At 52.0% G+C, this 26,198-nt stretch overlaps 2 protein-coding genes across 3 annotated transcripts in view; one reads left to right on the top strand and one right to left on the bottom strand.

Moving 5' to 3' along the window:
* The first annotated feature begins 2,342 nt into the window (after positions 1–2,342).
* On the top strand, positions 2,343–18,488 carry HK3 (hexokinase 3). Its single transcript, XM_079144629.1, has 19 exons — positions 2,343–2,446; positions 5,314–5,435; positions 9,072–9,234; positions 9,388–9,542; positions 9,639–9,758; positions 9,833–9,928; positions 10,703–10,802; positions 10,884–11,067; positions 11,580–11,735; positions 11,869–12,102; positions 12,433–12,728; positions 12,826–12,965; positions 13,046–13,165; positions 15,251–15,346; positions 15,516–15,615; positions 17,203–17,386; positions 17,489–17,644; positions 17,825–18,058; positions 18,147–18,488. The coding sequence occupies exons 2-19, from the start codon at positions 5,340–5,342 to the stop codon at positions 18,289–18,291; spliced, it is 2,775 nt and encodes a 924-aa protein (XP_079000755.1). The 5' UTR covers positions 2,343–2,446; positions 5,314–5,339; the 3' UTR covers positions 18,292–18,488.
* UNC5A (unc-5 netrin receptor A) overlaps positions 18,459–26,198 on the bottom strand; it is a 61,885-nt gene continuing 54,145 nt past the window's right edge. For both annotated transcript variants that reach the window (XM_079144630.1, XM_079144631.1), the window contains 9 exons: positions 25,377–25,565; positions 24,970–25,272; positions 22,067–22,154; positions 21,647–21,815; positions 21,203–21,436; positions 20,920–21,069; positions 20,677–20,841; positions 19,874–20,052; positions 18,459–19,652 (listed from right to left, as the gene is read on the bottom strand). In XM_079144630.1, the coding sequence (XP_079000756.1) occupies positions 19,487–19,652; positions 19,874–20,052; positions 20,677–20,841; positions 20,920–21,069; positions 21,203–21,436; positions 21,647–21,815; positions 22,067–22,154; positions 24,970–25,272; positions 25,377–25,565 (1,643 nt within the window). In that variant the 3' untranslated portion in view covers positions 18,459–19,486. The remainder of the gene's footprint in view (positions 19,653–19,873; positions 20,053–20,676; positions 20,842–20,919; positions 21,070–21,202; positions 21,437–21,646; positions 21,816–22,066; positions 22,155–24,969; positions 25,273–25,376; positions 25,566–26,198) is intronic.

Genomic DNA, 26,198 nt, shown 5'->3' with positions numbered 1-26,198 from the left:
TGACCTCCCACTTGACTCACAAAACAGATGACTCCATGGAAATTTCAGGCTTGGTGGACTCATTCTCACCTATGGGGCAGGGCAGCTTTGTCTTTAAGTTGATTTTAGTTGATGAGAATTTGGTGGAGGAGAAGGGAAGCAGAAAATGGATGGGGAAGGGTTGGTAGTTACCACTGGGAAGATGGGAAAATGTGGACACCCAAGTGGAAAGTGCCATATGCACCAGCAAGACAGGAGAGACTGTTTATTTCCTCTCCATTTCAAAAGCCCTGAATTATTGAGGTTATGGGAGGGCCCTTCTATTTAACAAAAATTAACTGATAGGTATTCTTTATCAGGTCTAGAACCAGGACCTGACGCTCCAAGGTGAATAAGAAAAATTACCTGGGAGCCCACAGTGAAGTGGGTAAGAGGAACACATATATAGATGATTTTAATAAACTTGTAAATGCAATGAAATTAGCAAAACCAAGATAATAGGGAATGGGTAGGCAGGCTTCCAGCTGGGCAGGGCCAGGAAGAGACTGTCAACAAGGACTTCCCCACTATTGCTGACTGAACTGCAATTTAACAGATGAGGGGAAATTTTGGTGAAAAGGCTGGAGAGTCCAGAGTGGGTGTCATTCTAGACAAATCTGCATGAACAAAGACATAACAAAAGTAGCTTGTTGCCTTTGGAAGAGTTGCAAGGTACAGTCAGAGTACAAAGGGCATCCATGCTGGGGCCCTCTGAGGGCCTGTGTCCCTGGCTGCAGGCACTGAAGGTGGAGAGCAGCAAGTTCAGAGCAGGGAGGGCCTTGCCTCCTAACCCAGCAGCTGTACTCTTCCCCTGTTCCACAGCCTTCCTGATGGTTAAAGATAGCACTAAGGGGCTATGAGGGAAGCATGTCTGGATTTGTCCTTCCCCTTGCTGGTCAGTGACCGTCTGGTGTCTGCGTCTGAATCTGCCTTGCCTCTGCTACAGCCATATCTGTCCCAGCTGCTCACAGACCTCAAGCCCAATCAGCATCCCTCCACCAACCTTGACCCAGACTTTCCCTGGCACTGCAACTAGGGGATCAGGGCACCCACCTCCTAGTGAAATGGACTTAGCACTTTAAGAAACACTGACAGGAGTTCTGGTAATGTTTGTCATGTGTATCCTCATGCTGGCTCAAGAGAGTACAGATGTTAGGTCCTGGGTTCAATCTCCAGTACAGTGGGGAAGAAAGGTGCAAATGCTGCTGTCAGCATAAATCACAGATGGAGTCTTTCACATTCAGGTCCATATCCGCCTACCCCCCACTGCAACTAAAGTTGAGAAATTGGAAGCCCAAGCTAGGCAGAATGCTGTGTTGGGGTGACAGTCACTGTCTTTCCCCAGTGCATCCCTCACTTCCATGCCTTTCAGAGCCTTTATGCCTGTAGCAGGGCCAATGTCTGCCATGCTTCCAGACCTAATCATGAAAAAGCTGATACAGAAGTCTCTGTCCCTGGTGTCCATCCTAGTGTCACGTGGAAACCTTGTCCTCTATGGTAGGGTTACTGCTGATGAGGGGTTTTAAAGTACCCACCAATTTTCCTGAAACAAGAATTATTGCAATGTGCCTGGTCTCTTCCATTGGTGCCCCAAGGTTCTGTGCATTCAAGAGTAGTTCAACAGGAGAACAGCTTGATGGCCAATAGCTCTACAGAAGCCTTGGACTCCACTTCTCCTTCCAGTAAAGAAGACACATGGTGTGAGCCTACTTTCTCCATTTGGCAGACTAAAGGCTAGTTTCCTCAGGCTGCCGTCACCTCTTTCCCACCATGTCCCTCTGTAGGCCCTGGGAGCTGCACACTATTCCATGAAGACACCTGTGTGTGTGTGTGTGTGTGTGTGTGTGTGTGACCTGTGATTGCAGGCTTGCACTCCTCTTTGTGAATGGACCTCTTCTGCCAGCACACTGTTCTTCCTTCGAGACTGAGCTTCCTCAACTTTTCCTGTACTCACTCAACCATCAGTCCCTTCTTGTGTTTCTACATTGCCTCTTACCACATTTTGGAAAGCTGTTTATTACACTGCATATTTCCCAGGCTAGGTTCCTACTCCTTTGCAGGGATGAGACACTACCTCAAAACTCCCAAGTGTTTGTAAAATGAAAAGGGTTCCTAGCATTGCAATGGGGATGTCACAGGATCCTTGAGTTGATTCAGGGTTCCAGTGTCCTGTGGTCATCTTACTTAAGTTTGCACCATAACCCTGCCTACCCTGTGCTCCTCTTAGAGCAAACTAAGAAGGAAGTTCACCTTCCTGAATTAGCAGGTGTCTGGTAAGCAGTAGCTGAGGAAGAAGGCGGGGCTTGTGGACATTTTAACTCGGGTCACCCTTAGTTTCACTTTTGAATACAGACCAGGGTCACCGTGGTGCCTCAGGAGAGATAAGAGCTCAGCCCTGAGGAGGGTGATCAACTACTGCATCTCCCAGGTGAGTGCTTCCTGTAATTCTGGTGTGCTTCATTCCCAGACCTAATATCCTCTTCCCTCTTGCTTGGCCCATACCAAGAGGTAAGTGGAAGCTTGAAAGACCAAGCCACTGGTCTTGATGAGGGCCACTCCCACCCTCAGCCAAAGTCTTTGAGATACCTTTTAGAAGGAAGAGTCTCTCAATGTAGTTGATTCATCTAAGGGAGGCCAAGAAGCCCTTGGTTCAAATGTGCAGACCCCAGATTGGGTTCTGGGATACAGTATTGAAAGAGACTTGTCCTTCCCCATAGGAGATAGAATTTAAATACTAGGGTTTTGGGAGGAATCTTCATAGTCTGGCAAGTGCTGACTAAATCCTGAATAAGTGAGTGAATGATTGAGCTAGCTGGGCCTTGAACAGAGAGTGCCATGTGTGTAGCTGAGGAGCCCTTTCCAAAGGTAATTAATTGCCTGTTATTTCACTTTATTGTTAAAGCACACTATATAACATTTATAGAATGAACATGCTATAGTCTCATTTGACACATTTGGAAACTAAGTGTAGGTATATGTGGTTTGGGGGAGATTTGTCAGAAACTGATTTCTGGTTCACCAAATAAAAACCTCTTCCCCTGCTTCCAATTTTACAAAGCTGTGTTAGTGCATCTTATGTCCAACCACATGCTGGCATTGAAGATGCAGACTCAGATATTGCAGGGTTCTTAGTATAACCCTCCAAACACTTGGGGAACAAGTTGAATGAAGACTGGCAAGCAAGAGACAGGGAGTTCGTAGTCAGTGTGGCTGGAGTTTGGAGGGGAATAGCAAGGGGAAGTGTAGGTTGAGGGTTTTGTAAAGGGTGTGCAATGTCACCACAAAGAATTCTGGACTTTCCCTACTGCAGTGGAAGCCATCATAGTGCAAATACTTGCTTCCTTTTCTAAAGGAGACAGAGCTTCCCTTAAATGACATGATAAAATCTATTTTAGCACAGTTGCTGGTGATGTGCTGCAAGTTGGGCGGGGAAAGGAGATCAGCAGACTAGATGCAGAAGTATTACTTAAGAGACTGTTAGAACAATCAGGCAGTGACTGTGGGGGCAGGGAGGAGAGGACACTGGGAGAGCTCTTTCCCAGAGTCCAAGATCAATCACATGGATGTGGCGAGGGATGTATACCAGAAACCCAAATGACTGTTTAGATGAGCAAATCCCTTGATGTGTCCAGCCAAGGTGGAGGATGGAAGTGCAGTGGTGAAAAGTAGAAAAAAAAAAATTAGCTTTGACTTCTGAGCTTGAGTCTCTCCAGCATCCAGATAGTGAGATCTAACAGACCACTGAAATACAGGATTTGGTTCAGGTCAGAGGTTGATTGGGGATCACTGCACAGGTTTTACTCAGCTTTGGGATGGGTGAGATAAAGAGGGAGTATGGAGAAAAGCATGGTCAGAAGCTTGGGAACCCTGCGGTTTAAAGGCAGACAACATGAGAGACCCAGAAGAGACTGGCTGCTGGAGCCAAGGGAGGGTAGAATACGACAGCAAATGCACTGAGCAAAAGGGTTTGGGATTGGCAAATTACATTTTAGGTAACCTCATGGAGGGCAAATTTATAAGAGGATGTGGGTTGAGGGTAGGGAGGGATTGCAATAGTGGGAAGGTACTATATTTCCAAAAGTGTTGCTATTGTGAGGTAGAGTGCTCAGTGGACAGACGTCTTGTAGTCCTCTTGGGTCTTCCACTGCTTCCCTTCTCCTCCACCCTGAAGAGTATCTGAATCACTGGACCACTTAACTCCTTTAATCCTCACAAGCACATAATTTTTTTTCATGTTATCAAAGATGAAATTGAGGCTCATAGGGGTTCAGATTTGGCTAAATAAATCTGGATGTGCACTCCAAACAAGGATCTTTTGCTCTCATTGTCTCATTTGCCCCACACAGCCCTTTGACATGTTGGTTCTATGTTGCTCCCCATTTCACAGAAGGAAATGGGGCTTGATGTTGGGAGATCTAGTGCCATGGCCTTGCGGAGAGTCGGGTCCTGGGCTCTGAGCCCAGGGCTTTCTCAGTTCTGCATCACTGCACTTTCTAAAAGCCACCCATGAGCTGACGTTTGTGTAGCACACTGCATTTCACAAAGCATTTCCCCAGGCTTTATTCCATTTGGTGTTCATAACAGCCTTGCAAAGGTGAATATTATTGCTTTACAGATGACGAAGCCAAAATTCTAAGTCTTAAATGACTTGTCCAAAGTCATGCCATTAGTGGAACCCCTTTGTAAAGCACAGATTCAATTTCCAAAGTACAGACCCTTTTCTGTGTCTCCCTGTCACCTTCAAGATGAAATTAACATGCCTTTGACTGGTTTGAAGGCCTTCCATACTCCAGCCTGCCTGCTTCTTTGGCAGATCTTTGGTCCCCTTTTACCTCACACCATTTGACCTCTAGCACATCCCTTACCATTCAACCATAGCAGCATGGTCAACCATGAAGTACATGTGTCCATCTCCATCACTGTGCCAGCCCTGCTGTGATTATTGGCAAGGCTGAGAGTTCTCTTGAGGACAAGACCTGCATCTTCTTCATCTATACCCCAGCTTCCTGCACAGAAGGCCCCAGAAACCAGTGGATGCAAATGAATGACAGAATAACCAAACGACATTCGAGCATGAAATCAGCCTTCCCAGTGCTCTCTTGTTAAAACATGCTTCTGGGAAATAACTGCCTTCTGGTTAATTACTAAAAAGAATGGTTGAGTCAAAGGTTCTGAATTCTGCCCACATTTCCTTCCCTGGTCCCTATCAGAGGAAGGAAGTTGAGAGTCTGAGTTACAGCTTCTTAGGGCCTATAGAGTATGTGATTGACCCTGGCTGTCTCTTTTCTCCTGTAGGTGACCCACTCCTATTGTGGCATCACATGGAGTCCATTGGGCCTGCTGGGTTGCAGCCTGGGGAAAGAGTCCTGGGTTGCCCCCAGGAGGGGTTGCCCCTGCCCTCAGACAGGTCAGAGCTGGTAAGTTCAGCACTGGGGGCCCATTTCATGTTAATTCAAGGATGCCAAGAGCATGAAGACTGGAGATTCTGAGGGTCCCTAGGCACACACCTGTGCAAACTCTTTCCAGTTTATGAAGCTGTTCATCTCCAATTTTGGCTCTTTTGAGGCTCTTTTGAGGCTCCAAATAACCTCAAGGTGGGGATTAGCTTATGGGCTTAGAGAGGTGAAGTGACTAGAGTTTAAGACCTGACAGGAGCTTGAGCTGAGATGTGTCAGTTCCAAAAGTATTGCTTTTGCCATATTTCCACATGGGTGCCACCCCTTCCCCAAGCGAGTCAATACATCTAGAATGGGCCCTCCCAGGGTTTTCTTGTATACGGCTGTATTCTTGAATCCTTTGCTTTCCACTGCTCCAATTGCTGCTGCACATCTCCCTGTCCTCACATAGCTGCAGTCTGACACCCAGGGTTGATTGTAGTGCTGAACTCAACTTGGAAGTTGTTATGTGGCATAGTCCATATGGCTGAGGTTTGTTCAGAAGTGAATTTCTCTTTTTTCCCCCACCATCTGACCAAGACTTATTAAGCCCTTGCCTACCACACCCTTGAGCCGGAAACACTTGTGTAAGTCATTTCATATATCTTGGTTTGTTTCCTCATCAGTAAAATGGGGGAAAATAAAGTTGAATGTGGTCCACTCTCTGAATGGTTAAATGAGCTCATGGAGATAAAGGACCTGCACAGAGGAGGCACCCATGTTTCTGTAGTGTTCTGGCTCCTTCTGAGAGCTACTCGCTAGGCTTCTTGTCCAACTGTGAGGATATCACCCCTCACTGCATTTCATATTCCCCCTCCTCCCTTGTCCAACCTCTGCCCCAGTCCCTGCTGTTAACATTTCCTGTGTCTAACCCATAGCTGGGTTCCAGTAATGAGCTGTGTCTGCCCTTCAGGGCTTGTTTTAGGGCCTGCAATCATCTCTCTTTCACCCTTCCCTCCTATGCATATCCCACATCTGCCCTGCTGGCGGTTACATGCTCCTGTAATTCCCTTTGGCTTTGGAGAACTTCACAGGGATGCCCAGTGCCCTGTGGCCTTGGACTCCTACTCAGCACTGCAAGCCTCACCCTGGGCTCCCTTCCCACAGACTTAGGTTGAGAAAAAGTTAATTACATGTTGTCATCTCATAATCCCTCCCAGACCCTTCCCCAAAGTCTCTTTTTGTAACTAGAGAGGGTGTAGAATCAGGTCTTCTAGACTAGCTGTGCCTCATGCTCCGAAGAAAGGGAACCCACATTTCACTGGGCATTTCCTTTGTGTCAGACACTGCTTCACTGCTCCATTGCTCCATGTCTACTATATTCTTAGTCCTCACAGCATTCTTTGAGAAGAATTATGGTTTTTGCCTGAGAAGTGAGATGATGGGTTCAGATTAACACAGCAAGTTAATTAAAGGAGGAAACATGGAAGCCATCTTAAACTTCACATGCCTTCTAATGCTTTGCTCCTTTCTTTCCTACCAAGGTCTCCCCACTCTTTCAGGGGGGTAGAAGGGGAGGCTCCAGTAGTTTCTCCTGGCTGATGTGTACTCCACCAGAGTCTGCCAGAGTAGTTCTTCTTTCTTGTGGTTTTAGTCATCTCCTAGTCTCTCCACTTGAACCTCATTGTACCCAGGAGGAAAAGGCAGAAAAATAAATCTGTCCAAGTCATTGCCTTCTCCATAACTCCATTGTTTTCCCTGCCCCCATCTGAATGGCACTTTACACTTTCACAAACATTATTGACATTAATTCTCATTCCAACCATTCAATCAACAAATCCCAAGAGCCTGTTTGGCATGGACCTGAGAGCCACAAACAAGACATAGTCCTCCATACCAGGGGACTTGTGAGTAGTAGTATTTTCTGTTTCTGCTAAGAGCTGACTGAGGCTCAGAGAGTGTGCCTTTCTCAGGATTACATAGCTGAAAAGGGGCAGGGCAAGGATTTTAAGTTTCCTCTTGTCTGGGGTTTCCTTCCTGCAACTTTCATCAGCCTTGAATTCTTTTCAGGAGCGATTGCTAGTTTTTACAAGGCTTTACATTGATGTGGAAACATCACTATAGTCCACAAGATCTGGGTTCACGACCCACCTTGCTCCTTCATATCTTCTCAGACTAGGCAGATGACTTGTCCTCTCTGAGTCTAAGTTTCCTCATTGGTAACATAGGAGTAACCTCTCCTAGCATGCATGGTGCTGGAAGCATCTGCTTCCATATACCAATATCATGGGATGTCAGGATGTTAGAGTTATTTATTTAGGGTTATTTATTGGGTTATTAGGATATTTCTCTCCTTATGAATCTGTTTCCCAGTCTCTTCCTAAAGCAGGGGTGGGACTGAGGCCTCCTTGTCTTCTTCAGTGGGCAGTCTCTCTTCCTGGGCTTTCCTTGGAGATGTCTCATTATATGGGTGCCTGAGTTGTTATTTCATAGAAACCATTCCAGTTCTGGTCAGTGGGTCATTGGAATGAAATTCCTGTGCAACAGGAGATGGGAGCCTTGGAAAGTCTAAGCCAGGGGAGGATGGAGTTGCTGGGCTGTCATCCTCCAATAAATCCATAGAGGCTATTGGGGCTTCTTTGACAGATGGACAAGAAGTTCAGCCAGCAGAGGTTTCCACACACAGAGCTGAGGTTCCTGAAGTTATTCTTTGGCCCTGGGGCTTCTGGTGGAGTAAGAACCTGGGATGTCACATCCTCTGCCTTCCCCTGCTTCCTTAGTCCTCCTTTCAGACTCCAATTCATTCCTGGTCTAGTCTTCCCCCAAATCCATCACTCACTCTAGAAAAAAACCCATTTATGCTCTTCCCCCAGATCTTCAAATGGCTTGTTCTTATCCTTCAATTAGGTTTCCTCCTGCTCCCCTCCCCCTTAAGAGCCACCAAACTATTAAACTACCAAAATCATATTATATGCTTATTTGCTTATTTCCTGTCTCCCATAGTGGAGTCAGAATCTTCAAGAGCAGGACTTGGTTAGTTATATGGTGTAGGGTGCTTAGAGTCATGCTGGCCTTGGCTGATGTGTTGGGAAGGGTGATTGTTGAAGGAAGGACCTTCAACAATCATGTGGTCTCCCAACTCTCCTGTGCTGAGCTTGCTCTGGCTCTAGAGTATGAGAATGGGTTAAGAAAGGCAAGCACTTGATGTTTGTTCACACATATTTGTTCATTCAACAACTCACTGGGAGGCTCTTGCACTGGGTACTGGGGAGTCAGAGAGCAATCAGTCACAGTGATAGGAAGGAGGTCTTTCCAAACCCTGCATTCAAAGGAGTAGAGGAGCAGGGAAGAGGATGTTGGAGCTGAGAGAAAACCACCAGGACATGGAGCAGGAGGAGGTAGGTGGCTTCTCTCTCTTAAACAGAGCTCTCTCAGGACACAGGAGCTGGGTGTAGGCCTCAAGAGTCAGAGTGTGTGAAGAGGCAAGGAGTAGGCTGGGTAGGTGCTGGACCAGCAAGGTTCAGAAAGGCGAGCATGGGGGGCAGGACCCAAGCCAGCCCCTTGGGAAGCTGAGGGACTGAAAAGCAGGTGTGACTGGCCAGGGCAGTCCTCTGCCCCTGTTGGGGACTCTGGCTAGTGCAACAGGGTTTCCTTCCAGATGTTGGCTGTTTCTCCCAGGTGCAGGAGTGTCTACAGCAATTCAAGGTGACAAGGACACAGCTGCAGCAGATCCAAGCCAGCCTCCTGGACTCCATGGAGCAGGCACTGAAGGGACAGGCCAGCCCTGCTTCTACTGTCCGGATGTTGCCCACATATGTGGGGTCCACCCCACATGGCACTGGTGGGTGGATGAGTGATTAGGCCTGAGCTTATCCTGTTCTCCATCTCTAAGGTCCCTTTAACCAGATTTTACAGGCCTTGGGAATTTTTCTGGGATGCAGAGAACTCTGATCTTGCCAGTTACATGCCTTTCTATGACCTGCTTGCCCCGTAGAACAAGGAAACTTCCTGGTGCTAGAGCTAGGGGCCACAGGAGCCTCACTACGTGTCTTATGGGTAACTCTGACGGGCATCAAGGGGCATAGGGTGGAGCCTAGGAGCCAGGAGTTCGTGATTCCTGAAGAGGTGGTACTGGGCACTGGCCAGCAGGTGAGTAGTCAATGCCAGCCTTTGGGAACTGGGACCCAGCTGGGTGACTGGGCCTCCGGTGGGCAGAGCTAAGTGCCCTGTCCCCTTGTCTCACAGCTCTTTGACTTTGCGGCCTGCTGCTTGTCTGAGTTCCTGGATGCACACCCTGTGGAAAATCAGGGCCTACAGCTTGGGTTCAGCTTCTCCTTCCCTTGTCATCAAACAGGCCTGGACAGGGTGAGGTGGAGTGGGCAGGGGAACAGTGTGTGGAGAAGGCCATTGGAGGATTGACCCCACTTCTCTGCCCCCAGAGCACCCTCATTTCCTGGACCAAAGGTTTTCGGTGCAGTGGTGTAGAAGGCCAGGATGTGGTCCAGTTGCTGAGAGATGCCATTCAGAGGCAGGGGGTGAGTGGAAGTAGAGGCAATGGGATTGTTGTCCTGGCTGGCCTGGGCTTGCATCTGTGGGCTATGCTTGTGCTTCTGAAAGGTCCTGCTTTTCTTTCCTGCTCACTGCTTTTATCCAGTTTAACTCTGGGTTGCCACCATTCCCATTTTATAGGCAAGGTAACTGAGGCTAAGAAAGAGTCAAAGAAATGTTCAGGACCCTGGTGGTAGGTGGGGACAAACATGAAAACTCGGACCTTGTCCTCAAGGTCCTTACAGTCTACCTGTGTCACATTCTAATAAAAGATTCTCTGTGCTCTGATGACTGGGAGCATTGTCGGGGGAGCAGGGACTTGAAGGAGCAGTTTGCCTGAGGCTGAGCAGTTAAGCTGAGGCTGGGGAGGAAGATCTAGTTTCAGAGGGGAACACAGGCCAAAGTACTAGAGCAAGCATTCAGGCTAGGAGGAATGAACTGGGGAACCAGGCCAGGATGCAGGTGAGGACAGCAACCTTCAAAGAAGGGGTCAGTCTTCAGACCCTCATCCTAAGAAGCACTGGAGGTGATGCCTGAGGGTGGGGATGACTTGAGACCTGAATTGGAGAGGGAGGAACAGAAGATGGGACTAGAGAAAAACCTTGTATAGGGGACCTGGGTGATGTGTTAGGAATGCAGACACTTGTGTTTCATGGACTTTGGATGTCTCCATCAAAGCCAGGGCCCCAACCCTGGCCATCCCCCAAGGAACCCACTCTGGCTACCAGGCCATTCCCAACCTTGCCCTCTCCATTGCCCAGGCCTACAGCATTGATGTGGTTGCTGTGGTGAATGACACAGTGGGCACCATGATGGGCTGTGAGCCAGGCACCGGGCCATGTGAGATTGGGTTAATTGTAGGTGAGCCACAGATCTTTCTGGATGAGGGGTGGTGGGTGTTGCTGCCTGGAAGGCAGGACCTGATGGGGTTGTCCCTGCCAGACACTGGCACCAATGCATGTTACATGGAGGAGGCGAGGCATGTGGCAGCATTAGATGAGGACCGAGGCCGCACCTGCGTCAGCATCGAATGGGGATCCTTCGACAATGACAGAGTCCTGGGACCAGTGATGACCACCTTCGATCATGCCTTGGATCAGGAGTCCCTGAATCCTGGTGCCCAGAGGTGACCTAGCAGAGGGTTCTGACCCTGTTCTAGGCCCTATCACTGTTCTGATCCCATCTCTTCTGTCCCTGCACTCAGGCCCTTACTATCCCTCCTTCTCACTCTTAAGGTCTCCAGGTTGCCCCCTGGGGGATCTTGGCCATGCTCAAAGAAGAAAGGCCTTAAGGTTCTAGAACCCAGAGTTTTCAACCCTTGACACTCCTTTATTCCTGACTCTCGTCAGCCCTGATAAATAGCTGGTGTTGGGGGTTCAGAATAGCTGAGTCAGGTGTCCCTTGCCTTCCTTAGGTCCTGCTGTGCTTCAGAAGGCCCACAAACCAACCCTAATTCAAGAGGGGGCAGCATGTTCTGGGCAAACACCCAACTGTCCTCTGGGAGGCCATTTGCTTTGGGAGCCTCCAGTTGGGGGTCCCAGTGTAGAAAGTGACTCCTCTTTGGGGGCTTTTGGAGGTGGAGACAGGTGGGCTGAGGGCTTCAGAAAGGCTCTATCCAGCTACCCTTTCCACTTGCAGGTTTGAGAAGATGATTGGGGGCTTATACCTGGGTGAGCTGGTGAGACTGGTGCTGGCCCACTTGGCCCGGCGTGGCATCCTCTTTGGTGGCTGTACCTCTCCTGCTTTGTTGAGCCAAGGCAGCATCCGCCTAGAGTATGTGGCTATGATGGAGAGGTAAGTGGGGGAGGCCAGCAGCTCAGACAAGGGCATTGTACTCTATCCCTGAGGTAGTTGTGGGGCTTTGGTGGGATGGAGAGCTACTGGGCTGTCTGAGCCCCAAACCAATATCCTGTCCACCTTCCCCCAGCCCCTCCACTGGGGCAGCCCATGTCCACACAATCCTGCAGGACTTGGGCCTGAGCCTGGAGGCTTCAGATGCTGAGCTTGTGCAGCGTGTGTGTGCGGTTGTGTGCACGAGGGCTGCCCAGCTTTGTGCGGCGGCCCTGGCTGCAGTCCTGACCCGTCTACAGCACAGCCGGGAGCAGCAGACGCTCCAGGTTGCCGTGGCCACTGGAGGCCAAGTGTTTGAGCGGCACCCCAGGTATTGTGAGAATGTGAACACATAGAATGAACGTGTGTGTTTATGATAGACCCTCAGAGGGCACCCTGGGATCACATGTGCGAGCCAGTGGATATGAATGGCATCCAAGCAGAGTGAAGACCAGACTGGGCTGTGGGAGGCCAGGAGACATCCAATAAGAGACAAAATGGTTTTTTTGCTTGTGCCATGGAGGGGGTCATTGGGGACACTAGATGTATTATTGGTGCACAGAACTGGTTTAGGATTGAATTGATTTAAAATGATAGGGCCCAGGGCTGCAGCAAAATTCTCAGATATCAAGCTGGGTGCACCTGGTGTATGTCTGTGTAGGTTCCACAGCGTTTTGCAGGAGACAGTGATGCTCTTGGTCCCGGAATGTGATGTCTCCTTTATCCCCTCTGTGGATGGAGGTGGCCGGGGCGTGGCCATGGTGACAGCCGTGGCTGCTCGCTTGGCTGCCCACCGGCGCCTGCTGGAGGAGACCCTGGCACCTTTCCAGTTAAACACCAAGCAGCTGGAAGCGGTGCAAGTGCAGATGCGGGAGGCCATGGCCAAAGGACTCCGAGGGGAGACCTCCTCCCTCCGTATGCTACCCACTTACGTACGGGCAACACCTGATGGCAGTGGTGAGGACCTGGCCTGAGTATGGGTCTGGGAATCACAGAGTGTTCTGGGGATGGAGCCACCAGCACTGTCTTGACACTGAGTGTCTCTGTCCCACAGAGCGAGGAGACTTTCTGGCATTGGACCTGGGGGGCACCAACTTCCGGGTCCTCCTGGTACGATTGACAGAGGGAGGAGTGCAGATCATCAACCAGGTTTACTCCATCCCTGAGTGTGTGGCCCAGGGCTCTGGGCAACAGGTACTCACAACCAGCCCTTATGTCAGAGGGCAGGGGAGGGCTGGGTCACAGCCCACAGCTTGACCCGCCACACTCTGCAGCTTTTTGACCACATCGTGGACTGCATCGTGGACTTCCAGCAGAGGCAGGGCCTGAGTGGACAGAGCCTCCCCCTGGGTTTCACCTTCTCCTTCCCATGCAAGCAGGTTGGCCTGGACCAGGTGAGGAAATGAGCGCCAGGAAAAGTGATCCCCAAGGACTTCCTACCCGTACACACTTCATAGAGTGTGCAGGAGCCAGGGAAAGGGCTGAGTGCAGGGAGGGGTTGGTGCGGGAGTGGGTGGCAGAGTAACAGGCACAAGTCTAGACTCAGCATCCCCACCCAGTACACACCTCAGCATGTCCTTCCACACGTATGACAGCAACACAATCTGCTGCCATCTCTCGACTAGTCTGCTGAGCTCTAGGCTAAGCATGCTTGCTGCTTTTGATTATTCTTTGCAAGGTGTGAGAAGGTATGACTGTGTAAACCCAGGCCTGTAGGAAACATGGTTTGATTAATTTCTGTTTGATTAACTTCATTTTGTGTGGAGCCCATATTCTTTTGAGAGGTGAAAATTTAGTCAATGTGGGGATCCCCTTCCCCAGGTAGGGTCTTCTCTCAGGTTCCATAGCAACCTTTGCTGTGCAAAATTCACAGGCATGGGGACAACTCAGGGAAGCCCAGGTCCCAGCTCTCTGGGAATCTCCTTCTGTCAATTCCTCTCTTGAATCTTTTTGTTTTTGGTATCAGGGATTGAACCCAGGGGCACTTAACTACTGAGCCACATCCCCAACCCTTTTTATCTTTTATTTGGAGACAGAGTCTCTCTGAGTTGCTTAGAGCTTCACTAAGTTGCTGAGGCTGGCTTTGAACTTGGGATTCTCCTACCTCAGCCTCCCAGCCACTAAGATTACAGGCATGTGTTACCATGCCCGGCCTTCTCTTGAATCTTAATACCTCCCTGACTTTACCTGGGGAAGGAAGGTTGAGACTGTCACTTAAATCCCTTCTGTTGCACTCCCCGACCCACCTCTCGCCCCCCAACCACCATACAAGTTTAGCTCAAGATGGAGGTCACCTTTAAGCCATCAAAAGCCTGGATCTGAGTTCCCCTGTGCCTCAGTTTCCCCAGATAGGGGTCCATCTAGTCTGGAGGCAGGGAAACTTATCCATCATTTGGTCTCTCTTAAACTGCTTTTCCCTCTAGTCTCTCACACTCTCTGGTCTGTGTTTTTGAGACAATGAGCATACTATGCCCTCACTGCTGTACAGTGGGGAAAAGGATACAAGGCAATTTAATTGGGGGAAAGGTTGGCCACTATTTCTAAAATCCCCTGCCCTAGCAGGGAGTGGTGGCATGTGCCTATAGATTCAGCTACTCCAGAGACTGAGGTGGGAATCTCCCTTGAGTCAGGAGTTCCAGGCCAGCCTGGGTATCAACATAGTGAGACCCCATCTCATAAAAACAGAACAAAAATAATAGAATCTGCTTCAAAGATTTCCAGTCCTGCCTCAGAGCCCCTTCTTTGGGCAGAGTATTCATTTTTCCCTGATGTCACTGGTCTCATTCTCACTCCTCCAGCCCCTCCTTCAGAAGGGGCTAACTCCTCCAGCCCCTCCCTCAGAAGGGCTAACAAGAACAAACATTCTCAGGTACAGTCAAATCCCCTGTCACTAATCTAAGTCCAGTTCCTCAGAATAAAATGTGTCTGTCGTGCCCCCTCTCATCCTGTCCAGGCGTCTTGCTTTTCCTTTTGTCCTTTACCTATATCTGGGACAAATAAGTGAATCTAGCATTAACATAGTTCCATTCCTAACTCCGAGAATTCCTTCCTTTCAAGTGACTTTTGATTTCTCTCAGAAAGGGCGGGGGGATATGCTGGCATTTGTGCTACTGAGCTTTCTCTGTCCTTCTCTTTCTTACATACAACACTCACTTTACCAGTTCTGTTCATTTCTAACTCAATTACAAAGGGCCATTCCTTCTGGCAAATGTCTTAAAATGGCCAGACCCTCAGACTGTCTGAGTGTTCTAGAACTAATAATGGAGGATGTAGGTCAAATCACTATTAATAGATTTCTTCACACTGAGAGCCTCCTGGGAAGTTGAGAGAGAGCAGAAGTCAAGGCTTTAGACTATAGTGCAAAGTGGTCAAGGAAACTGTAGCAGAAATTGCAGCTGTTGTTGGGACACTGGCTTTGGGAGACAGAGTGAGATTTGAAGGGGCCTCCAGTTTCTTGTCTCTTCTTGGTCCCACCTCAGGGCATCCTTCTGAGTTGGACTAAGGGTTTCAATGCATCAGACTGTGAAGGCCATGATGTTGTACATCTGCTGCGGGAAGCCATCAAGCGCAGACAGGTAGGAGCCTACCTCCGGGGGTGCTTTCGGGCTGCAGCAGACCTTGAAGGAAGCAAGGGTCTTTTGCTTCCTGAGAAGGGGGTCCTCTGCAGTAGAGACTTCTGGGTCCAGTGCTGGTTGCCGTGACGACTGTGTTGCCCAGCAACTAGCAGCATCCTTTTGTGCACAGGCAGTGGAGCTGAATGTTGTTGCCATTGTCAATGACACGGTGGGGACCATGATGTCCTGTGGCTATGAGGATCCCCGTTGCGAGATGGGCCTCATTGTTGGTGAGGAGGATCCTGCCCTTTTGTGCCCCTATAGCCTAATAATTTGCTACCTCCTGTTGATTCCTTGGGTTGGATGTTCCCTTGGACCTGGGTATATAGAATTGTTCCTGTCTGACCCAATGGGGTCCTGGGATACTGTATAGGGCTGGGAGTCTGGAGTTGGAGTGTTTAATCCAGTTCAGTTACTGACACTCAGTCATTGAATATTTTTGAACCTCAGTTTGCCCTTCTGATAAATGAGTCTGTGCTTGGGGTCATAACAGATTTGGGTCAAAATACTAACTTTGTCATGTCATTAGACCCTCAGTTTCCTTATTGTATGATGCAGATAATAACAGTGTCTGTCTCAAGGGGTCTCGGGGATGAATGTGAGAAGGGAAAAGTGTGCCCAATGCTTGGTTTGTAGTATACACTCAATTTTGGAACTGGCGAGGAGCATGGGGAAAGAACCCATGAGCTATATGGATCCTTCCTACAGTCTAAGATTCAATGTCTTTATTAAGCACCTACACTGAGGCCAGTTGGAATAGAAACACACATAAAAGAAGGAAATTTCGCCTTCTCAGAATTGACCATCCTGTGGGGTTGAGCACAGAACAGCCTGTGGGTGGTCAGAGAAAGCTGATTCTGACTACACATGTGTGGGTACAAGGCCAAGATCAGAAAGAGGTGGGCCCTGGGACAGGTGGGCCCTGGGAAAAGTCTCAAAGGAAAGGAGGAGGGGTCCCCAAGCTCCTTAGGAGTCTCTTAGAGAACAAGGCAGCCTCCCATGGACTGGAGCTTCTTGAACACAGGGCCTTGCACTGGTAGGTGCTTAAGAGAGGTGTATCCACATGACTGTGGGAATAAATTACTGGATAGAGGAATTCCAAGGGGTAAGAAGCCCATCTGCCCAGCATTGGAAATATGTAGGAAGAGAGGAAATGCCTTTGCCCAGGCTGTGCCTCTTGCCTGGTAAGTCTTTCCCCCTCTATGCTCTTGACTTCAAGGCCCAACTTAGACATTGATTTCTCTCTGTAGCTTTTCCTGACCTTGTAAGCAGCAAGACCCACCCTGAGTTCCAGGACTCCTATCATGCTATCCTTTTGTACGTCTATTAGGGCCCATAGATGTACTATCAGAGTTGGCCATTCATTATCCAACTTATGGCCAGACTGTGAGGTTCCTTGTGTTGGATTTCTCTGTATGTTCCTAGCTGGGCCAGTACCAGTTAGTTTGACTAAAGGTCTAGAAGGCCAGCCTAGCTTTAACCTCTTACTAGCAGATAGTGATGGGCCATCACACATCCCTCAGGGGAATAACATGACTGATGGACCTTGTAGGGGATCTTTTGGGTAGCATGGCAGATGCCCTGAAAGTTGTACTGGTAGGGGAGGTAGTGGAGGCCCCAAGGCTTGGTGCTGACAGGATCTGCACTGTGGATGTCGGGAAGGTAGGAAGGAGGCGAAGGACCAGGACAGGTTTTGAATGTGGGAAGATGGAGAAGTGGGAAGGGAGCCTGAATTTTGTCATTTTGGTGTGGGAAGAGCTCAGAGGGGTCTTGTCTGCATCAGTAAATGCTTTCCACCCCATCTGGCTTCTCTGCAGGAACTGGAACCAATGCCTGCTACATGGAAGAGCTCCAGAACGTGGTGGACGTGGCCGGGGAATCAGGCCAAATGTGCATCAACATGGAGTGGGGTGCCTTTGGGGATGATGGCTCACTGGGCATGCTCAGCACCTGCTTTGATACAAGTGTGGACCAGGCATCCATCAATCCTGGCAAGCAGAGGTGTGGGCTGGGCCTGGGCAGGGATGGCTGGCAGTGGCAGGCTCTGGGTGAAGTGGCTGGTGGGCTCTCCTGCCCCAGGCAGACATACACATGTTCATGCAGGTTTGAGAAGATGATCAGCGGCATGTACCTGGGGGAGATTGTCCGCCATATCCTCTTGCATTTGACCAGTGTTGGAGTTCTCTTCCGGGGCCAGCAGACCCAGTGCCTTCAGACCAGGGACATCTTCAAGACCAAGTTTCTCTCTGAGATTGAAAGGTGCCTGAGGCCTGCATTGCCTCCCTACCTCCCAAAGGAATCTATCTGTCCACTGTAGGACATCAGCTGCCTGCTGATGATGGTTGGGTCCACTCTAGAGGCTGAAGTGGGAGAAATCTTGAGAGAAGGGGAGCTAATGCAGGATCCCACCTCTGTGTTTTATTCCTTCCTGGCTCCCAGCGACAGCCTGGCTCTGCGACAAGTCCGAACCATCCTGGAGGATCTGGGGCTGCCCCTGACCTCAGATGATGCCCTGATGGTCCTAGAGGTGTGCCAGGCTGTGTCCCGGAGAGCTGCTCAACTCTGTGGGGCAGGTGTAGCTGCTGTGGTGGAGAAGATCCGGGAGAACCGTGGCCTGGAGGAACTGACGGTCTCTGTGGGGGTAGATGGAACCCTCTACAAGCTGCATCCCCAGTGAGTCTGGGTGCATGGGCCAGGCAGGGAGGCATGGCCAGGTCGGGCCTGGCTGGCCTGGGCTCAACTCAGCCCCTTCTTTTCACAGCTTCTCCAGCCTAGTGACAGCCACAGTACAGGAACTGGCTCCTCGCTGTAAAGTCATCTTTTTGCAGTCGGAGGATGGATCTGGCAAAGGTGCAGCTTTGGTCACTGCTGTTGCTTGTCGCCTTGCTCAGAAGACCCGTGTCTGAGGAAATCCACAGGAACCATGGGATCTCAGCTCCAGCCTTGCCCAGACCAGGGCCTGGGTCCAGCCTGTCTCCAAGCCAGACCCAGCCACCAAGGACTCTTAGAATATGATCCCTCTGTGGCCATCTACCCACCCCGTTAGCTTTCCCCAAGAGAGGTAGCACATGGGTTAGCAATATATATATATAATTTATTTACATTCACGTCCGCTAAAATCCCTATGCGCCCCGGCGGCCGGGCAAGGCTGTGTACATAAGGCCAAGTGTAAGTGCATGAATGCACTTAAGACAGAGTCAGGACACAAGCTTCACACGACAGGCCCCACATGGGGGCACCGGCCAGCCCTAGGAACGGGCACGCCACAGCACACACACTCGCCATTGTACAGCCCGGGACTCCCATTGCATATTCACACGCCCCGCCGGGCAGGGCACCTCGAGGCTGGGATCAGGGGAAGGGTTGGAGGAGCCATCGGGTGTCCCTGGGTGGATGGGAGAAGGGCAGCATGTGAGGCAGATGTGTACTGACACCAGGCGTGAGAGACGTGAGCGACCTCTGGGTGTACAGCAGGAGATGCGTGTGGTGGTAGTGGGGTCCACATGACCCAGGAAGGGGGTGTGTGTGAGATGGGCACACAAGGCATGCATGGGCACATGCCCGTGTGGTGGTTGTGTGCCTGAATCCAGGGGCCGACCCCTGTCTGGCTGGGGTCCTCAGTACCGCAGGCTTGGAGCCAGGCCCCTCAGGCGTGCCCCTACCCAGCAGGCACAGAAATGTTTGCATAAGGCCCAGCTCAGGCAGGAGCCCTAGGGGCCACATCCCGAGCCCAGCGTGTGCGCGCGTGCCCGTGTGTATGCGGGACCCCTGGTAGGGGCAGGAGGAGAGGTAGCATCACACGCGCACACACACATACACAGATGGGCTGAGCCCAGCCTGGCTCCAGGCACTGTCCACCCTGGGCACTGGGGCCAGGCAGAGTGTGAGCAGGTGGCTGGGCCAGCCTGGCCAGGCAGGCCATGGAGGGATGGGAGTTGGAGCAGGGTCTGAAGGACCAGCATTAAGGGACAACTTCGGCTGGGAGGGGGCCTGTCCAAGCAGCTCTCCATGGTGCGGGGGTAGGGCCCCTGTCCGGCTTCTATCGGTCCCTGGCAGGTGCCAAAGCTGGTGAGAGTGTAGGCATTATGGGCCTGGCTGGCCTCAGCATTCAGCCTCTGAGACCGCAAAGAGGCCAGCGTCTGGCTGGCCCAGTCCGGCCACTGCTGCTGCCAGCTGGCTGAGGTTGCCGTTGGGGAAGTGCCTTGCCTCCCACAGGTTGAGAATCATGGCCGTGGGGCTGGGCTTGGAGGCAAAGAAGCTGAGATGGCTGTGGAGAGGAGGAGAGACCATCAGTGGCCTGGCCTCACCTGGAGCTGCTGCCTCACACCCCAGCCCACCCAAAGATAGAACTTCCCCTCGGCCAAATGCAGTGACCACCCCAGTCACTAGTGGGTGTTGCACAGGCCCTGCAAGGCTGCCTGTCTGCCCCACCTGCCCTACCTGGATGGCCGGTAGCCTCTGCAACTCCCCAGCCCATGTCCCACCCACCTGTCCAGGTGGAGTTTCTGGGCTAGAGTCCGCCAGTCAGCACCCCGACTGCAGGGTGGGTCCAGGCTGGTAATGATCTTCTGCCGAATGAGGAAGGGAATCTTGAAGGCACTGGGGCCCACCAGGGCTGGGACCCCCCCTTCACTCTCCAGAGCCAGAAGCTCAGCAAACCTCGTGTCCTGGGGGTGGGAAGTAGGAAGAGATGGTATTAGAATTCTCACTGTCACCTTCACTGGGGCAGCTCCCAGACCACCCCAGAACACAGAGGTGGTGTGGGCACTGGGGCTTCCTGAGTATCTCCCCACTCGTGTGCCAAGCCCTACTCTTTGGACCTCAGAGGCTCCAGGATCAAAGGTGCACAATCCGCCCAAGGTCACAGCCAGTGAAGAAGCGCTCTCTGGCCCCCTTCCCCTACCTTGAGGCCCTCAACCAGCTGTGCTAACCCCAGCACTCACTGCTCTTACTGCCTTTGTCCTCTCTACTCAGCTTCTGCTGCTGGAAATGTCCTTCCCCACCCTGCTGCTTGTCAAACTCCTGCTTATCCTTCAGGGCCCAGTACCAAGTCCCTCCTCGGGAAGCCAGTCCAGCAGCCCACCCACTCCCAGGCCAGCCCTGCTCCCACACCGTTTGACACCCCTCTTCAAGTTTCATTTGCATGTGTACCTCCCACCCCAGCACTTGGAAGGTGCCAAATAGTTTTTAGGAGGAGGTGGGCTTGGGGTAGGGTGAGAAGCTGGTGGTAGGGCCAGCACAGCAGGTGTTTCTGGGGTATGGTGGTAGGAGCACATTGCCCCTCTGCCCACCTTGGTGATGTTGAAGTTGATGTTGAAGCTCTGCCCATCACCCTCCACCTGCCACACCCACACCTTGCAGGCCAGGTCACTGGTGCTGGGGCTAACACGCTCCAAAGTGAAGGTGCAGTGCAGATGCTGCTGGGTGCCATTCCAGATGTGATAAAAAGGGATCTCCTGGGGGAAGGCAGACAGGAGGCATCAGGTTTGCCCAGTTGCAGCCCCCTGAGTGCTGGCAGTGGGCTCAGTCCTCACCTGGTAGCTGACAAGGAGCTTGCTCTTCCACAGGGAGCTGGGGACGTCATGGATGGACAGGCGCAGATTGTGGTAACTGTCCTTGAAGTGCAGGATGCGAGGCTCCTGGATCAGCTGTCCACCCAGTTGCTTTTCCAGCTGCACCACCTCCTGCAGTGTCCAAGTGGTCAGCAGGGCCTGGGGGCTGGGAGAGTCCCTCTCCACTGCCCCTGAAGCAAGGGACTCTGTGCTGAGAGCCCCGGGCAGTCAGCCCATAGGGCCAGAGTTATGGGAGGGGCCCTACCTTGAGTGCGTCATGGGTGTCATGCAGGCAGTAGACGCGGATGTTGTACTCAAGGGAGGTGCAGGCCACAGGGGCAAACAGAAGCAGCTTGAGGCGCTTGGCAGCGGCCACACTGAGAGCTTCTCCCACCAAAGCAAAGCGGCCCAGTTGCTCGGTGAAGACGTAGCAGGCGCTGGCCTCCAGCTGGCAGTAGTAGAGGTGGGAGGGTGCCTCCTCACCCAGGTGTAGCACATCCTGTGGGTGAGCCCAATGGGTCAGTTCCACCCAGTCTGGGAGCCCTTGGGCCAATCTCAGCTCTGAGAAGTGGCTAGAGACTGGGGAGGGATCTGGGTGTGGCTCAGGGCCACCTGGCTGCTGAGGGCCAAGGCTGAGCAAACAGGAAGCTGTGCTCGGCTCTGAGGCCAGTGCTGTGGGATCCAGGCTCTGGGGCTGTTCTCTGCTCACCTCCCAGCTGCCCTCACACGACTGCTTCTTGAGGCGCAGGCTCCAGCTGTCGGGGCTGGGTTCCCCGCAGTGGTCCATCGAGAGGATGACGGGCCTGGTGAGCAGGACTCCGGGGGGCCCACAGCTAACGATGGGACTCAGCAGGGTCTGACAGCCAGCTAGGGGCAACCTCAAGTGGGGAAATATGGGTGGGGAGGGAAAGGTGTCAGTGGCCTGTTTGGGGACCAGAGGCCAAGGTGCTGAGCCTCGTGCAGGGCAGCAGCACCCCAGGGTTGGAGACTACAGACCCAGTGGGTTTAGGTGTGGCTCTTCTCCTCCCCTCCCTCAGGCCAGACACAACAGTGACTGGGCAGGGGGTGTCCCAGTGACAGAAGGCAGCAAGCAGGACCCTCCCGGCCCATAGCAGGACTCAGCCCACACCTCACGTCCTCCGGCTTGTGCAGTGTGAGGTAGATCTCATAGATCTTTCCTCGGGGGATGGCATCTGGAGGGATGAGGAGGCTGATTCCTGTAACAGACAGGAGGAGGCCAGGTTTACCAGCTGCAAGACACCCATATCCTACTAGCCAGTGCCTCCATGAGTTTCCCATTGAGGACTGGCCTGGGGACAGAGGTGCTGCAAGAACTGCCATGCTGTCCCACCACCCACACCAGCATGAAGATGAGTCAGGGAGATTCCAAGAACAGCTGAGGGAGCCCGGGTGGGAGAAGCATGCCTAGTTAGCCTAGGCACAGAAAACTCTGGGACAGAAGGTGCCAGGGATGTTGTCCCTATCTCCCCTGTAACCCAAAAAGACTGGCTGGGACCAGGGCATACCCCTACCTCTGCAATAAAGTCCAGATTCCTGGCCTGGCATTTAAGACTTTCACTTCTGGTCCCCAGCAGTGTCTTTCCAGCAGTGTCTCCAGCCCAGCCTGTGCTGGATTCTCTGGCTCTTACCCTCCTGCCCTGCTCAAGCTCCTCCCCTCTTCATCAGCTCTGGTTCCTTCTGAGGACTAGTCCTTCAACAGCCCCCACAAGCATTGGCAGCTCAGCAGGTCTGGGAGCCATCATACAGATACCTTTACCCAGGCATCCTGCAGGAGCACTATCAGGGGTGGTTAAGGATGGAGGGGGGCAAGATACCACCAGGACAGGGTCAGGAGTCACTCTAGGGGACTGGAAGAGTGGCCCTGCTCCACAATAAGGAATCCTACATCAGGAGGGGACTCCCAGCTCAGGACAGGGGAAAAGGGAAACATTCTATAACTTTATCTCATGAAATTCAAAAACAAGTGTATATTCTCCAGAATGGGCAGCTCTGAGGTGGCTAGATAGTCCCTTGATGCATAATGACATTTCTGTCCATGAAAGACAGCATTTACAATGTTGGTCCCATAAGCTGATATTGCTTAGTGACATCATTGCCACCTAGGTTTTCATAAGCACACACTATGATGTTCACACCGAGGAAATCACTTGAAGACACTTTTCTCAGAATATGCCCCTCTCATTAAGTGACACATGACTGTATTTCACAGAAAACTGAAGCACAGAAGAGGGAAGCCACTGATGGTATATATAAAGTCTTTGCTTTCTTCACTAGCCTGCACTGCCCCCTAGTACCTAATGTTGCTGGAGTTGGTGACAATCCCAGGCATCCTGGCATGAATGCTCTGTGATGGAGTCACAAACACTTGCACACTCACTTAACAAATGCTAATGCTGAACGCTAAAGCTGGGTGCTTGGGAAACCAGCCGGCACACTCTCATGAAAGCTCTCAGCACAGCCCGGAGAAGGACAAGCAAACTACAGTAAAGGATGCAGGGAGCAGTGGCACCCACCTACTCTGCCAGGGTGCAGGGCTGATGGCCACTGAGCACCATTGTTTGCTTGCCTCTGTGTTAGATCCAACAGGTACCATCTCACCTCTTCACCCTAATAGACTCATAAGGGGTTCATCATCATCCTCTGTCCAGAGCGGACTGTGAGGCTCAGAGAGCAAGAGCTGCCAGGCCAAGACTCAAGGAAAAGTAGCAGATGAGCCAGTGAAAGGGTCAGAGGAACCCGTATGAGCAAAGGGCAGGGCAGTGTTTTTGAGGTGCCGATGGGCCATAGTGGTTGCAGTGTGCAGTAGTGCATGCGGGAGGGAAGGGGCCACAGCGCCAGACAGAGGGGGATGGGTTATCTCTACCTTGTCACGTGGGCTTTGGAGGCAGCAGAAGAGGGATTTTTTTTGAGCAGGGGAGGGACATAATAAACTCTGGATTCATTTGATAAATGGGGGCTGCAATGAGATAAGGGGTGTTGTGGCCTGAGCCAGGAGAAACATCTGGGAAAGATGAGAAACAGGAGGCCAGAGCTATTGAGCAGGGAGAACACATAGGACTTGGTATATGACTAAAGCTGGCATAGGTCCAAGGGGGCAAATGAGGAAGAGCAGGAGGTCAAGGTGACCCCCCCAGCCAGTTCCTGGCTTGAGAAACTGAGTTGTGCTGTCCATGAGCTGGGGGAAGCCAGGAAGATGATGGCTCTGGGGGAGGGTGGGAGACGGTTCTGTTTTAGGCACAAGGAATTTGAGGTGCTGTGAGACATCCAGATGGAGCTGCCCAGGAAGCAGCTGGGTGTATGGTTCTGGCTGGGGATGGAGGAGTGGGAGTGATCGGCATAGACACGGCGATTAAAGCCATGGAGTGGGTGAGACCGTTCAGCGGAGAAAGGCTCCAGGAAGGAGTGCTGAGAAACACCTACATTTAGTCACCAGGAGCAGCCAGAGATGGGCAAGGAAATCTGGGGCACACAGGGTCATTTAAGCTGAGGGAAAAGAGAACTTCAGGAGGGAGCAGCCAGCCTCATGGGAGGCTGTGGCAGTTTCTCCCAAGATGGCCACAGGAGGGTCCAAGGATTCTCTCACAAGAAGTCTCTACAACCGTGTCAGGGTTTCTGTGATGAGATTGGCGGAAGCCAAGATGGAGGGAGGGCTCCAAGAGGTCCTCTGTTCGTGCCTGTGCTTTTCAGCATTTGTGTTTGCCATCTCTCCCTTTATCTGTAAGCTCCTTGGGGCAGGTGTCTGCCCCACCTCTGGTCCATGGTCAAGCACACATAAGCGGGCTGGCTGTGCAAATGAATGGACAACACTCTGCATCCATAGGCAACAGAAGGGACACAGCTCTGGCCACGGCACCACTGACAGTCACAACTGGGTTCTCTCCAAAGTCTGCCCCTTTCCTTGCAGGCCTGCTCCAAGGGCCTCTAGGAGCTGAGTGGCCCAGGAGGAACATCTGGGCTGTCCTGTCCTCCAGGAGGGAAATGAGGTTAGTCAGAGCTCCTGGGACACTCTACCTGTATTAGGGATCATCAGCCGGCCCCCGAGGAAGTTGAAGGTCCCATAGGCCATGTTGCTGGTGCCGCGGGGCAGGGAGCGGAAGTAGTTTTGGGTGGAGAGGCGAGAGACGAAGTCCTCGGCCTCAGAGGTGGGTGAGCTGTGGTGCAGTGTGTGGCGGCCACCACCCAGTGGGCTGAGCAGGTGCCCGTTGGTTAGCTGGAACTTGGGGCTGGGCCCGTCCTGCCGGGGACACAGGCTCCCCTGGTAGGTGGTGGTGGTGGTGCTGAGGTCTGGCTGGATGGTGAGCAGATGGGGATTGTCTGTGGGGACAAAGACAGACTCAGGGAGCAGTGCTGAGGGCTTTCCTCAGCAGCAATTGGCATGTAGGCTTGGGGAGGAGAGTTGGGGATAGGGGCCACTGCACCTGCTTTGCTGGGCTTGATGCTGACGGGCTGGAAACCTGAGGTGAGGATGGACGAGTCAGCCACATCCGAGTCCAGCCCCTCCTTCTTACGGCAATACACGAGGATGAGGACGAGCAGCAGCAGGACGAGGCACACGGCTACAGCAATGAGGCCCACGTAGAGGGCTACATCCTCAGGGCCGGAAGCAGCTACAGGAGAGAGTGTGGCTTGGGAGAGGCAGGGGCACAGGGCCTGGGAGGGAGAGGTAAGTGGTCCACACTCCAGGCGGCACGGTTTCCATTCCTGGGCATTAGCACACTCCCTGGGCAGGGAGCCTGGGGTCAGGCGTGTGCATGCTAGCCCTGCACCCGCCACGAGACCTTGCTTGCAAGTCCAAGCAACTCATCCCTCACAGGCATGAGTCTCAGGCCAACGTAGCTGCGAGGAGAATGGAGAAGGGAATGGCAGGTGGCCTGGAGCTTGGCTGATAGGCTGAGCTTGCCACTTGCTCTTCTGGGGACCTGCTCTAACTGGGGCTGGGGGTGAGCTCCTGGGATTCCCAAAACAGTGTTTGAGTATGTCCACCAACAGTTCATGTGTTAGAAGTGTGCTTCCCAGTGTGGTGATGTGAGATCTGTAAGAGGTAGGGCCTAGTGGGAGGTCTTTAGGTCACTGGGTCCCCAGCCCTCAAAAGGTGTTGAGGTAGTTCCTGTGGGACCCTGGTAGGTTCTTGTGAGAGTGTTGTTATAGAGGAGCAAGACTTGTTTCTCCACAGTCTCTTTGCCTTCTTGTCTTGCAATGTACTTTCTCCCTCTCACATGTACTTTTATTGTGCCATACAC

Source organism: Sciurus vulgaris, assembly GCF_902686455.1.
Source record: "Sciurus vulgaris genome assembly, chromosome: 6".
NCBI lineage: Eukaryota > Metazoa > Chordata > Mammalia > Rodentia > Sciuridae > Sciurus > Sciurus vulgaris.
This window is presented reverse-complemented; position numbering and strand designations above follow the sequence as displayed.

Excerpts from the sequence above, each read along its gene's own strand:
- HK3 (XM_079144629.1), top strand. The coding sequence starts at position 5,340 with ATGGAGTCCATTGGGCCTGCTGGGTTGCAGCCTGGGGAAAGAGTCCTG. Across the intron at positions 12,729-12,825 it reads GGCAACACCTGATGGCAGTG|AGCGAGGAGACTTTCTGGCA; the intron begins GTGAGGACCTGG and ends TCTGTCCCACAG. Across the intron at positions 12,966-13,045 it reads CCCAGGGCTCTGGGCAACAG|CTTTTTGACCACATCGTGGA; the intron begins GTACTCACAACC and ends CACACTCTGCAG.